We start from the raw sequence: 15,224 nt of genomic DNA, 5'->3' as shown, positions 1-15,224 counted from the left end.
GCTGTACATCCGGATTTAGCCAAGTTGACAGGAAATTCGACAGTTCTCTTGTTACGTCACCCTCGGAGCACATGAGCTTTTCATTTTTCCTAGACAGCAGGTAGTGCCTGTTTTCTCACGTAAGCATGTTATGTCAAAGGCTAATTTAACACGTTTCACCACGAAGGGAACTAAATGTGAGGAATGTGCGGTCTGGTGTGCACGAACACATTAACCGCCGCCTGCTGCTCAGCATCTGGTGCTGCTTAATCTTGATGTTGCCATCATGTAAGCAGCTTGTGATTACACACACACACATGCGCGCGCGCGCACACACTCACACACACACACTGTCCGGTGCTGATATGTGCAAAGTGAAACTGTTACTCAGAAGAAACACTTTGACCTCCTGGGAGATTGAGCACCGAGAACATGAAGTGAGCGGGTTTAAGATTTGAATTCATAACACGATCAGCGAAGTTTTAACTCAATAATATTGCGGTTTCATGCTGTTTGACTTTTCATTACGAAGAAGGAACGAGCACAATGTCCCAACACGACATCACAAACAGAATTGTTAAATTATGTGCATGTTCTTTCTCATTTTACAGATCCTGAGTCAAATTTGCTGCAGTTTAACGGGTTCACTTACAGCTTCCTCCGTGCTCCTTGGCATCCAGCTTGGGAATTTCTGGGAATTAACAGGAGGGATGGAGAGTTTTCTTCCAAAACACATTCCTTTATTGGATGATTTCAGTGTTGCGAAACCTCTCATGAGGTGGAGGGCTTGAAGTTTCTTTTGGGTGAAGAGGGGAGGGATTGTGAGATCAGGTGCAGGCGGAGTCGAGTTGTGGACGATGAGACAGGGGAGCAACTGACCATGAAGACGTCTCAACATCTCCAATGTAGGTTGAGATCTGGGCAATGCTGCCCAATGATGCCCAGGATCAAAAAACCAGTCGGTTATCCCAGTGGTAACTTTTATGACACCTCCTGCTTAAAACCCAAAGAGTCAGAAGGATCATGAGGCCCGCCTTTCACGGCCTGGATTCATACTGAAGATCAAGATCAAGCGAGCTTTTGCCCTTCTGCTCTCAGGGAGGCTTCTGTCCACTGAGGCTTTTATTCCATTGAAAAAGCCCAAAACAAGTATTCTATTATTGCATTATTCTTACAAACAGCAGTAAGAACTTGAAAAGACTGAATAAAGTACTTTAGCTTGTTTATTTTAATATGCAAGGTGCTTTATAGTTAAAGTTCGATCGACTGACTGATTGACTGAATAGCAAAAAAAAAAAAAAAAAAACAACGCTGATAACTTATTTTCTATGAGTTCGAAGAAATACAAATGGATTTTACAACGCTGTTCGCCAACATGCAACCATGTTTTTCGATCTTTGACGTTGCAGTGCATCTATGTTTTGGAAAAACCTCCTCAGAGAAGTGACATGAAAGAGAAAGTAAATCATCTATCAACATCTTGACCTTTTGTTGTCCCGGTTGCCAAAAACCCTGCAGGTGAAACAAATCACGCCCTCACGCAGATCTCATCACATACGAGACAACAAGCATCTACAAGTACCTGAGTTAGTCTAGCAGCTTTGCGCATTTATTTCCATTTCGGTAGAAGCAACTAACTAAATTAAAAGATCAACAATATAAGTGAGAGGAAATCAAAACAGACCACACAAGGCGTAAAAATGTTTTTATAATCCACCTAACAAATCTGTATTTTTTAGTTTGTACACCATGGTAAGGTAAGAATCAAAGAGAGATGAGCATCCGTCTCTTTAGACCACAGCCTGTATAACAAATATAACTTTATCACAAGTTGCTAAAGTCAATATGAAACATATAAAGTTAACAGTCTGTCACTGAGTCGCAGCCGAGCGGACAGACGCAGCAGAACTGGAGATGGAGGGAAGAAACAAGGCCTCTGAAACAACACTGAGTTTACAGCATATTGGCAACGAGAGAAGAGAAGAAGAAGAAGAAGAGATGATGGTTCAACACCGCGTCCAGTTTGCTCAACGGCATCGCGACTGGAAACATCTAGGGAACTGAAATCAGAGTTAATCTGTGCTAAGACATCGACTGTTCTCACCTATCGCTTCTCTATGTTCGAGCACCGGCGCCCAGACGTTCGCACATCAGCTACAGAATCACCACACCTAGAGTTTGCCATATTTTAGCTCGACTTTGAACATGCAGAATCTAATTAAACCAATCTGTCTTTAAGCCGTACTGTCAGCTCGCTCACACGCTGCAGCTGTCCCGCTAAATCCACATGAAATCAGAGTTTCTCAGTAGTTTGGGTTCCATCACTTACCTGCAGAAATATCCTGAAATATGAATTCTCATGACATTATTTCCAGATTATGCAATTTGCAAAACAAAAAAAAACCCAGTTTTTTGCTTTTCAAATCCAATTTTGAAGCTATCTTTCGGGGGCAAAGAGCAGAGAAACAGTGACCAGCAGCTGTCTTCAGTCTGAACGTGGTTCAAAGTAAATCCTGATTCCTACAAAGTACAGAAAAAGTGAAACGTGGTAGCTGCTACAAATATGTAAACAAAAAGAAATACATAGAGAGCAGAAAGCGGGAGGAAGTGGGACAGCCCTAAAGGCGAGCCGCGTCGTCCAGCAGCGTCAGTCCGTCCAGCAGTCCGCGGCTCTGTCCCTCTTCCTGTCGTCGCCTCCGGCTTCCTGTCCGATTTGTCTTCAGCCTAACATGATAATTATTGCTTCTCTACGCTATGAAGCTCGTGCGCCTCACTAAGTTATTTATTTTTACAAAAAAAGTAAAAATGAAAACGCTTTTATCGGGTGAACAGTCAGCGCGAGTTGGAACAACACACACACTCACACACACACACACACACACACACACACACACACTCTCGCACACGCACACACACACACACACAGCCATTCGACGTGAGACTGAGATCGATTCAGAAGTGAGCCGTGACGTTTTAATCGCAGCACTACTGTGTCACACACACCAAAAGACAAACATGGAAGCGACCAACGCCACAGTCCTGAGACCCTTCCGACCCCTCGCCGCCGCCGCCGCCGCCGCCGTACGGCGGTGAGTTACACCGCCGTGTGTTTGGAGTTCTCGTTCTCGCTCCCGGGGATCTTCCTGCCGAACTGGCTGAAGCTGGCGGCCCTGCAGCGTGTCCTCGTCCCCCCGTCGCCCGCCGCCGCCGCCGCCGCCGCCGCCGCCGCCGCGGGGGCGGACGGTAGAGTACTGTAGCGGCCCGGCGTGGCGAGGCCCTGGCTGGGCGGCAGCGGCTGGCCGCCCGGGTGGCGGGCCGGGTCCTTGGCGAACAGGCTCTGGATGAGCTGGAACTTGTCCTTCTCCTCCTGGAGGAAGACCTCCACCAGCAGCTTCTTCTCCCGCTTCAGCTGCTCCACGATGGTCTTGGGGACGTCGGGGATCACCCAGGCCACCATGAGGCTGAGGAACATCACCAGGTTCTGCAGGAGCAAGACCAGAACAAACAAGTCTCAGAATCCAGAGCTCTGTGCTCTTTAGAGACTAACAGAGAGAGCATTAAAGAAAATCGTCCCATATCGGTTGCGGTTTAAATGGTTTTTACCAGGAAAAGAACAATAATCAGAATTGAATAAAGCTTTTGATGGTGAAATCTCGATCGGAACTGGAATGGTGGTGGCCGTGCACGGCGGATGTCTCAGCGAATTGTGAATGAACTCTGTTTTGAAAGTGTTAAAAATAGAAGCAGTGGGTCAGAATGAAGACATTCACAGCTGTTTTCTAAGGATTCTGGCTTCAGTTTGAATTGTGGTCCTCAGTGGGAAATGTGGTGGGTTTTCTATAATTTTCAGAATTTTATTTGAGTAAATACTGTAGTATTATAATTCTACAAAAACCAAAGTGTGGGTTTTAGTTAAATAAACTGCTGCTGCTATTGGTCAGGTAACCCTGGAAATGGAGACCACAAGAAAACGGCTTGACAAAAGCATGCTAAAACCCCATGAAATCCAGAGTTTAAATAAGAAATCCTTTGGTTTATCATCATCCTCGTACACGACCACAAAGTTTTCCTTCTGGCCTGTGGAAAGTTGCATTTTTCCTGAGAACATGACTCATTTCTTTTGGCGAAGGGGGGAAACTGGTCCGGCAGCTGCAGAGTTGAAGGGCATTTGGATGGCACATGCTGGTGAGAGCCGAAGCATCTGGTTAAATTCCTGCACATAATGGGAGTACGGCACGATCCGGCGTGGAAGGACTTGGCCACACACGGACACTGCGTCTTTATGTAACATAGGTTCACTTCAAGCAAATGTGAGGCGCAAAAGAAGATATAATAGAGGAGAAGAATGCAACAGCTCCCAGCTGATTACCTGGAAGAGGATGACGAAGGCCAGCCTGGCCGCCAGGACGCACCAGTACTGTTTGGAGAACTGGTAGGCTTCTCCAGACCAGGGCGGTTCCCTGTAGTCTTTATACCTGCAGCAGAACACACAGGTGGACAGTGTGAAGGTGTTTGTGAGCCGGATACCGATGTGACTCCTGATTCAACCTGCTGAAAATGACACGGCGTCACACGTCAGCGAGGCAGATGAGACAGAATGAGCGACGTCCGCGGTGTAATACGGATCAGGAGAAAACACTGATAAAGTGGCTTTATTTTCAATTAAAGAAGTTACTCCACTAACTAGAACCGCCAAGAAAAGATCCTCAATGGAAGGGACCACCCACGCTGTTCCACTGGACAGTGTTCGCTCGGACACTGACCCAGTTCACCTCCCTCCTCCAGCAGCTTTTCGCCAGTCTCATGAAGCTCTACCTGGCCGAGGCCTTGGTTTTTCACATGCTGTACTGCTCCCTCCGCTCAGCCTGAGCTCAAATGGCAATAAACTATATTAGGATTATTTTCCCTTGTTTTCTTTGTAGTAAACACTCGTCGTTCTGTTGTAAGAAACAAACAAGGAGAGGAGAGCTGAACCACATGTTGGACAAACGGACTGGAGGAGCGGAGATGTATTGTCTGGTTAGAGAACACACACTCCAGCAGGCCGAACAGACTCTATGAATACCGTATCTCCACGAGGCGCTGGAGTTCCCCTGGTCAAATGCAAACTTATATTTCCAGAACTTCCTGCTGTAAAACCAAATCCACTACAAGCTGTTTTCTTCCCACTTAACCTAAAGAGGTCCTGACCCGCCTGATCCACCGCTGAGTTCACGTATAGTCCAACCGCTTGGATGTGGTCAGTCATTCACACATGGAAAAACTCAGAGGGTCGGCAGGATTCAGTCAGCGGGAATGAAAGAAAGCCTCTTTGGATGAAGATTTATGAAAAAAAAAAAAAAAAAGTGACGGAAAAATCAACAGCAGCGCGTCCATCTGCGGACACATCTGAGGAGACGAGCAACACACGGGTTGATCATCAGTCCGACTGAATGGGACATATGGGACGTCACATAATCTGTCTATGTTGATGCACCCATTGATGGTGATTCATGGGTTTATGCTCATCAAGCTTTTATTCCAAGTTTAAAACATGCGAGGTGAAAGAAACAAATGGTTGTTGGTTGGAAGACAATGTAAAAGCACAGTTCTGTTTGTGACCAAATGTCAGATATGTTGTTTTATCTTCAATCAGTCACCCCATGGTAAACAGAGAATGCATTCTCCTGAACAAAACAGTAAACTTGTTTTTCCCTCATTTGTGTACATGGCCCAAAAAAAAAACAAAAAGACAAAAGTGTTACCGTAAATCAAAAACAGCTGTTGCTCTATTAGAGCATTTTTTATGGGCTTTGAGGCATTACTACACAGTTTCCAGTCCAAAAACATGCATTTGAGGCTAAATGGCCAAACTTAAAGGTGAAAACCAAAAAAACAAGACACTTTTCCATCGTTTTCAAAAGGTCACCATGTAAACGTGAAAGTTTTCTGAAACATAAATGTAAAATCGATGCATTTTCACTTGAAATACCGAGTGAACAGGGGTCAAAAATGTTAAACATGCCGCATTAAGGAGACGGACGAGATCAAAAGTTCTACACTGAAATGACGGAGAGCGTACCGGATCTTTCACATGAACACAGATAAAAAATCCCTCTGATGCTCAAACAGATGGAACGGCATGAATGAGGCATCTCTGACCCGCACAGTATAGAAACAACAGAGAGGGAGGGTGTGTGTGCATGAGTGTGTGTGTGTGTGTGTGTGTGTCAGCAGGGTCTTATGCTGTCTGACTGCTTCTCCTTATACAGTCATGAGTGAGGAATGCTGCCTGTGAGCGCCGACTCTCTTCTCGCGCTCTTTTTCTCCCTCCATCTATTCATCTTTTACTTATCTATTTTTTTGTAATTTTGTTGTGGGTCATCGTCATGTTGGATAAAGATAAGACTGAAAAAAAAAAAAAACCCTTCCCTCCTGTCGTGCAGCGGTCGCTCTCTGGGGTGGAATCACACGCCGAGCCGTCATTCAGTGTATTTTGGAGCCGCTCCATGTTTGGTTAAAACGCCGCGGCTCGACGGCAACTGGAGCATCTAACTCAATATTCGTTCATACGACTTCTCAATGAGATTATAGCTAATGTGTGTGTGTGTGTGTGTGTGTGTGTGTTCTTGAGAGACCCTCCTGCCAATGCGGTGCCTCTGGGGACCCAGGGGTCACATCATTCCCATCATTCCCTTCACATCACTCATCGAGGCTGCAGTCAGGTGTCACTCTCTACTTTTTGCTTAAAATTCTCAAAGGACGCAGAGATGCTGCGCAGATCTATTTGCAGGAGGAAGACCCAGCTATCTCTCGGACGGTAAGCTGCTGCAGGTTCAGCAGGTTTATCTCACGATCAGCTCAGAGATGTACAGCATTAGTACTAATGCTCGCTAATTTTACACTGTGGGAAAACTCCGGTTAGCTGAGCTGAAGTGATTTCAGCTGTTCAGGGTTTCAGACTTCATGAAAAATAACGAAGAAAATATAAAATTTGGTTTAAGCATGATACAATAAATGAAAACACAGACGGAAGCTTTATCTGGGATGACGTTTGTTTCATTCACTCTCATATCTGGCATTTTTCAGACACTTGTGGTTCCGCTCGCCGCACCAAATTGGAAACTGAAGTGTTTCCATTGATGCTCTGAGAGGAAAGCAACAATTACAGATTACATAACGGGCCGTCGCATAACTCTGGGGTCAGCGCTTGACGTCGGGGGGGATAAAAGTGTGAGCACAGCGGGCTTCTTGTCAAGCTCCCGAACCAAGCTGGATGGACCGATGAAAACTTTAAGCTATAAATGCGAAGGAGACGTGAAACGTGTGATTGATCTCATTATCTGATTTGTAACTGTTCAATTTGACTGTGCATCAGCGTATTCTTGTTGAAAATCAATCCACATAAAGTCCTATAGTCTAATTGACATATTCAATATTTCAAATTGACTGATTTGAATTGACACAGCTCTCTAGGAACCCCATAAAACATTCACTGCTCCAAATCACACAAACCCCGGCGAGAACATTAACCAGCAGTACGAAGCAGGAATGTTTGTTTTGGCTTTAGCGGGGTGAAGTTCCTCCACACGGTCCTTTTATTGCTTCTCAATGAAGAGCGATAGTTAAGTTAGTCTCATCAGATTGCAGCAATCAATGCTGGTCGAGGCATAAAAAACATTTGAGTAATGGAGTCATTCGGGGGTGATTACGCAAATTATAGTGTGTCTAAAATCAGATGATTTATTCATTTCCTCAAGAAAATCTTCAGCCGGGTTTAAACTCGTCTCTTCTTACGACGGCTGCAATTACAGGGCCGTTAAACCCATTTAATGCCGGTTTTTAGTTTTAGTGCCATTTACTTCTACTTCTAATAGGAAGCAGCGATCCTGACTGCGAGAACTGGCAGCGTCTGCATCACACGAGACCAAAAAAAGAAAAGAAGCTTCTTCCCTGTAGTCCGAAACTATTTTCTAACAGCGGTAACTACATTAAAATTTAACCATCCAGCAGAATTCCTCCACATTTTCATACAGTAGTGAGAGATGTACAGTGATGCTGCGCCCACTGACGCAGAAACAGCCGACAAGTTCCTCACACTGCCGTTTTTAAATGTCATCAAAGATTCACAAGCTGGCTGGTTAGATTCTGTCTCATCAACTGTCTGTTTGTCCGTCTAACTACAGCTCGTCCTCCCTCTTTCTCTCGTTCCTCACTTTGATTTCTGCATCCTTTTATCCAACCAAATCCACCTTTCCTTATGGTTTAATACCTATTAAGACTGTGAGCGAGCTATTGTCCATCCGTTCATGTGTCTGTCACAGACAGGTGAATTAACCCATTTACTAAGAGTGAACCCATGGGTGATATGACATAGAAGTCATGATTCCTTGGCTTTGCCAAAGAAAAAGTTGAGATTTTCATCATGCACACTCAATGAAGACAAACTTTCTCTGTCAAATGAAAACCAAAAATCTCAAATCAATCAAGGAGATTGCTAAAAGGAATCTCAGAGGAAAGAAACAGACATGGATTGAGACAGATTCTGCCTGAAGTCATCGATGGTTCAAAGATGCTTCATTCCATCGTATCGTTATCTAATCAACGATATCTACTCCATCTTTCTTTCTCCTGGCAACATCATCCATCTATTCATTCAGACTTGACCTCTTTTCATGGCTGTTGCATGTTTCTGTCCATACAACTGGGTCAGAAGGACAGACATGACCGATCCGTGCTTTTTGACACGGAGTTGAATCGGTCGCCTTGAGCCCACGGGCAGCGCCACACGCCCAAGACACACAGAAACCCTCAGTGGGGATCCTGCCGCCCAATTTCACGCCTCTGAGTTTTCAAGGGGGACAGTATCTCGTCGTGTTTCCGATCTGACGCATCGCGCAGCGCCGAGACAAAGGCCGCATTCTGCAGATGTAATTCTTCAGTGTCTTATGTAACAGCAGGGCAGCCTCGGCTGTCTGTGGGCGCCGGCATCTACGACCTTTTCTTCTGCAGTGCTTTACATTGCTGTTATGAAAGGGACACTTGCCACTGCCACGAGAGGAAAAACACTACTGACACAGTAGCACACTGTGTTCGGGCGTAGCGCATAACACATTTATTAGATCTCTACTTTCCTGAGAGGCAGAAAGTTAATAGCTGAAGCTTCTTCGCCTTCAAACTCCATTACTGCTCACGCACTCAAAAGTTTTCTCAGAATCTGTGTCTTTCAAGATGGTTTCAACACAAACCATTGATTTTCCCTTCATTTTCCACCTGAAAAGAATAAAAAAAACTACTCAGTATGCTGTTTTATGTATCATGACTCACTTCTACATCTGTTTGATTATGCATCCCTTTTTGCAGATGATATTTTATTATATAAGTGACTTCATGCTGTTCTTTGCAGATTATGTAAAAACTACATTTCACCAAATGAGACTTTATGCAGATGATCTCACACTCTCTGCATGTCACTGTACCCTGCTTTATGAAGACAAATAACAATCACTGAAGAATACTGATTAGTTTAACTTAGTAGACCTGAATGACTGTTTTATTCCAGCTTGGTTCCTTTGTTTCCCTCTTTTCCTTGTCATAATAAATTGACGTATTTGATAGCATTTCAGGGAGTTAAAAAAAGGGATATAAAAACAGCTATTGGTTTATATGCAAATAAAGAAATCACTGAGAGAAGGTCATAAGCTTCATGAGCCACAAAAGAAAGAGAAACGCCAGATTAGTTAGTGACCAGCTTTGAGAAAGGCTTTACAGTGGGTGGTTATCCTCGTTAATACAGAGACTAGAATGGAGTGTGGACGCTGTTGCAAAGGTTAAAGTTATAAGCTACAACAAAACCAAGCAGAGAACTTCATCCACTCAGATTCCCCTTCTGTGAAAATAGATGAATCGGCCAGACTGTTTTCTTGAATTCTTACCAAGTACACCATTGGCAGTGAAAAGACAAACATTTCATAAAATAAGACAAAGTGAATTCAGTGTTTGCTCCCATTACTCTGTTTCTATGATTGATGGCATGAAGTAGCAATCCATTTTTATGAAAGCCATGTGTATTTCTGTTAAATGCGTGCGTCTGTTTGGGGTTTTACCTGCAGAAGGTGATCTCTCCGTGCTCCGAGCTGTGCGGCGCCGTGCCAGGTTTGAAGTTGGACACGTTGAAGTAGGAGAGCGTGTGGTCAATGAAGCCGTGCATGGTGCCCGTCTGGCTGTAAATGTACTGGTAGACGAGCCGGGGGATGAAGTCTGAGGTGAAGGAGATCACGAAGGCCTCCGGAGAGAGAGAGAGAGAGAGATAAACACAGGTGGTCCATTTGAAAGAGATCAGAGAGCTCTGGTTAACTAGTTCTGCTAAACGGCTCATATAAATACACCTGAATGTACTCGCTCAGCAAGTACAGACATAAAAGGGTGACTTCTGCCCTCATTTTCCATCGCTGTGAAGCTTCCAGTGCTGTTACAGTGTGTCTCTAAGTCCAATCCCCATGCAATAATTCTAAAATAAATAAAAACTGCTCCTGCTTGTTTTCGAATCCTCCACAAATCTGGTTAGTATTAAAAGTAAACGGAGTGGGATTTGGTTTGTTCGCCAAGTACAAATCCTGAGCAGAGCTTTCCGGACTCAGCGCACAGCCACCGACCTCCATGGATCGGTGTGGAAGAGGTTGAAACAGCTGAAATAATTTTAAATCTGAAGGTGTGAAATCAATAAACCAAATTTTTCCTCGATATATTCCTGTTTGTAACTTTAATGTGAGAAAGTCTAACAAATAAAAGCTTGTGTGAACACTTACATTGATAATGACGGAGAACTTGCCCATTCCGCTCAGGATGTTGTACCATATTCCTGCAGAGCAAAGAGCAAGAAGGAGAGAAGAAGAATACAGAAAGAGAAGGATCAGAATTACCATCAATTGCATGAGGGTGTTGAAAATATAAGGAATCCACTTTTGGATTTCTGGATTTCTGCTTCAAGACATGAAGTAGTGACTCAGTTTTGTCTGATTTCAGAATATCCTGTTGTAATAAAATCTCTTCAGAATAAATACGCCTCATGTTTGACACTTGAAGAGGTTTCCGCAGCTTCAGCCACAGCGCTGGATTCAGCTGAAACAGTGACGAGTTGAGAAAAACCTCTTCCTGACATTACCCAGGCGAGTTTTGACGTGGGGGTCTGAACTTTTCGGCATGTTATCGTTCGTCTCGCTCGCAGTGAGACCCCTGAACCCCCCTAAAGCCTTTCGGACGTCTGCGGGTGAACTCAAGAAACCCGGAGAGGTCAGGCTGAAATGAAAGACGTCTTCCAGTCAAACGCAAACACTGGTGAGAGGAGAGCTTTCAGCCAACAGCAACAACATGGCGAATGAACTGCCTGAAGCCACGAGAGACTCTGATCAGCGCAGAGTTTTGATGGCACGATAGCGTTGAGTCAGATTTACTCGCTTCATCATAATGAGACTAGAAAGTGGGTGATATTTGTTTATCTAAAATGGAAAAAATGATCAGGTTTAGTGTTCTGTAACATAAATCTAACCACAATAATGAGTCACGTTTGAGCGTTTGCGGCTCTCGGCGGGGGCGGCCTGCTCACCGATGTCTTTAGCCCGCACGGCGACGGGCCTGCGGAGCTCCGTCACGAACTTCTTGGCGTCCAGTCGGATCTCGATGACGTTGTTCAAGAGGGCGAAGAGCGGCGCCAGAGGGAAGGAGGCCACGAACAGAGAGACGAAACCGAACTGGATGACTGCGGAGAGAGAGGGGGGGGGCGGGCGACAGCTATCACACTGTTTCCATTTCAAGACATGTTTTCCTTCTTTGGATTTTCTGTAAAACGGATCAGATGCGTCTGAAGCTCGAGCTCATGTCGCCAGTTGTCACTCGCCGCTCCGAGCGGGAACACCGTGGACCTGCCCGGTTCCGATAGCGTTGGTCAACAACGGCGGTGAGCCAGAACCGTGTGAGACGCCGAAGCGGGCCGCCGCTGGATTGATGCTTGTGGAACGGCCGTCGGCGTGGTCAGGGGCCGCGCCGTCTGTCCGGCCTCGCTTCGGGCCCGCACGATGCCTTTTAAGGATAAACACTGCGCTGCAGCAGCTAAACTGGGACTTTTTCTGTGTGTGTGAGCGTGTGTGTGTTCTGTGGAGATCTACTATAGAAGCCAACAATTCAGCATCTTTCACTCAAGATTGAGGGGATTTTATTCTGTGCTCACCTGGGCAAAGTCCAACAAAATCTGCATCTTCTTAACTATTGACTGAAGTTTTTAACCTCGGTAATTCAAACAGTGATGAGAAACACAAGACGCAATAAATTCGTCTCGTGTTCGTCTAATTAATCATTGCTTCTTCGGGAGGAATGTGAAAAGGCAACCTGAGCCAGACGGGGTCCGATGCTCGGCTGCGACCGGGGAACTTTAGCAGTGTGGGAACGGGGGTTTCCAGCGAGCGGGAGACTGACGGCTTCACCTCAGGACGCCACCCGGAGACAATGAGCGGCCAGGAAGAGAACACCACGGCGGGGGCAGCGAGCGCTAGAGGGCAGGCTTACAATAACCCGGATATCTACCTGAGCTGCTGAGGTTGACGGGTTCGGCTCAGGCGCACAAAGAAAAACACACACACACACACACACACACACACACACACACACACACACACACGAGTGCAAGAACTAGAGTTCACAAATGCACTGAACAGGTGCCGACGAGCATGAAATCAATAGTAAATGTATTAACAAACCTACAGATAACTGCTCACATGCTAAACTCTTGGTGTGCACGTGTGTGTGTTTGTGTGTGTGTGTATTTGCATGCAGAGCTCAAACATTTCTAGCATTCCTCTCCGTGCCCTGCAGCGATATCCGTTTGCTCCATTTCTTTTTTCTTTTTTCTTTTTTTCAACTCTCCCTCGATGTGGCTGTGATCTTCCTGCCACCTCCCTCCGTCCTCTCTCCCTGGAGAATTCACTCGGCCGTCATTTCTAGGGCAACTTCATGTTTACACGTTCTCAAAATCTACTGGTGAGTCGACGGGCTACAGAGAGATTTCTGGACCATCTTGTTCAAAAATCGATATTTTTACCGCAGCTGGTTTTCACCCAGTTCTGACGTCAGAACGAGACTTGTTTCTGCTCCACTGGTTTGCAAACATCACATGCATCAGATGCTATTTTTCAGGTTCGAGTCTCCAAAGACAAGCCTGCTGCTGCATGTTTGCCGAATTGCTGCTGCTGCTCTTTGATTCCCATCAGCCACCTGGAAATAATCAGCTGTATTATATCACCTGTCTTGTTTATGAGACGGGGCTGCGCTCCATTTTTTTTCTCCCTGGCCGGCGTTTATCTGCACGTCGCGTCCGTCAGATCAAAGGTGTCGAACGCCTCTTAACGCGGGGCTCACATGCAGCTACCAAGGTGGAACTTTTTGAAAACCCTCAGACTCCGTCTTCATGGACGGCTGTAGTAAATAGCTCTTCTGCACGCGCTCAGTAGATGGACAAGAACAACAATTCTGTCCATTAATGTGCTTTTGTTGAGCTGTTTTGCTCGTTTTTTTGTCCCCGGGATGTAAAACCCTGTGCTCTTCTGGACGCCACGATAACTCCAGCTCTTACATCATGCGTTCAGAAAGCCTCGATTGTTGGCTGGGTGAAAGTATAAAGACCTATTCTACAACGCTGGAAAACACCCAGTACTACCAGACCTCCGAATTTGGTTTGGCTATTGGGGAAAATGTTATTATATAATCTGAAAGGTCAAAATAACTGCAAAAAAGAAAAAAAAGAAAAAAAAAAAAAGATCTTCTGACACAATATCTGGATTCAGGATATTTTTTTTTTCAGACTCTGAAATGGTTTTTGTGTTTTAGAGTTGTCTTATTCAATGATTTATTTTTATAATTTGCAGCTTTGCACAATGGCCCTCTATTGCTTGGGGTGTTTAGGTTTTTAACGGTATTTTTGGTGTAGTGTTTACAAGTAACACTGTCAAATTTAATCAATCCAGTAGTTTTCACCTCTATGAACTCATCAAACTCATGAAAATGCAACAAAAACTAAACGCTGCACCGACTTACTGGACGTTGTAAAACCTGTCAGTTCCCACCAAGGCCGACTGTTCCTACAAAGTTCATTTCACGCAGATGTCAGGACTTCTACAAACATCACGTCGTGAACCAGCAACTCCAAAAAGTGTATTTTCTGGCATCCGATTGAGTTGAAGGCCGCGGCGGAAACAGCGAAATCAAACCGGAGCGTCACTTTCGGGCCGTCTGGCTGTGATTACGCAGCTGAGCGTGGTTAAACACGACGGAGGCCGGAGCTTTAATCTGCGGCGGCACTGTTTACGTCCTGTCGCTCGCGATGGACGTGAAAGTAAATCAGTTACCGTGCGCGCCAGAACGGAAACAAAAAAAAGGCCTTGAGCGTGAGCCGGGCGCCTGCAGACTCACTCATCTCCATGTATTCGGGCGTGAGGCCGTCGAAGGGGGCCAGGGCGTAGTCCAGGTTCCACTGCTGGGGGGGTCGCTCCTCCTCGCTCTCCTTCTGCGCCGACCCTTTGTCCTTGATGGCACGCACCAGCTTCTTCAACTTCCTGTTGGGACGAGCGAAAACAGTATAAATACCTCTCACTTGGGGCAGGGGTGTCAAACATGAGGCCCGTGGGCCAAAACCTCTAATAGAAACCAGAGGGTTTGATGAGAATCACCAAGCCGGTCGGGTGGGGGGTGGGGGTCAAACTGCACCCGCAGCATTGGTAAGAGAGCGGCATGAGGCCAGAAGGCCCCTCTGATGTGTGACAGCTGTGATAAACACCGCCGACCTCTGACCTCTTGGGATTTGCTGAGTTATTAACACAAGACAGAAAACCACTGTACGGACACGGGAAGAATGTCATCAGGGCAGGAAAAGGGAAGGGAGAGAGCTGCAGGAGCTTGTGAGGAGGTGCGTGTGTGTGTGTGTGTGTGTGTGTGTGTGTGTTGGGTGTCAGGGTAGGAGACTCATGGCATTCGCTGTGAAGTTTTTAACTTTCGCCACTTACGGGATTCCGATCTCGAAGATGTTGTTCTGGATCAGCTGCTTGCCGAGCATGATGATGCTGAGCTGGATGCAGAGCTCGATGAGGCAGCCCCCGGGAGCGCACTGAGGGGCGCACGCACACACACACACACACACACACACACACACAAACACACACACACACATGATCAATAACTTCAACACGGAACTTAGAGCGGCTCTAAAGAAGATCGACAGA

The 15,224-nt window shown here is 45.8% G+C and overlaps 1 protein-coding gene across 1 annotated transcript in view; it reads right to left on the bottom strand.

The window, feature by feature from the left end:
- Positions 1–3,047: 3,047 nt before the first annotated feature.
- The window catches only part of ano2b (anoctamin 2b), a 36,315-nt gene continuing 24,138 nt past the window's right edge, over positions 3,048–15,224 (bottom strand). The window contains exons 20-26 of the mRNA XM_030114073.1: positions 15,009–15,109; positions 14,419–14,561; positions 11,564–11,716; positions 10,767–10,819; positions 10,065–10,243; positions 4,349–4,454; positions 3,048–3,460 (exon numbers count right to left, since the gene is read on the bottom strand). Of these exons, the coding sequence (XP_029969933.1) occupies positions 3,074–3,460; positions 4,349–4,454; positions 10,065–10,243; positions 10,767–10,819; positions 11,564–11,716; positions 14,419–14,561; positions 15,009–15,109 (1,122 nt within the window). The 3' untranslated portion in view covers positions 3,048–3,073. The remainder of the gene's footprint in view (positions 3,461–4,348; positions 4,455–10,064; positions 10,244–10,766; positions 10,820–11,563; positions 11,717–14,418; positions 14,562–15,008; positions 15,110–15,224) is intronic.

Source organism: Salarias fasciatus, chromosome 17, assembly GCF_902148845.1.
Source record: "Salarias fasciatus chromosome 17, fSalaFa1.1, whole genome shotgun sequence".
NCBI classification, from domain to species: Eukaryota; Metazoa; Chordata; class Actinopteri; order Blenniiformes; family Blenniidae; genus Salarias; species Salarias fasciatus.
Note: the sequence above shows the minus strand (reverse complement) of the source record. Positions and strands in the feature narration are given on the sequence as shown.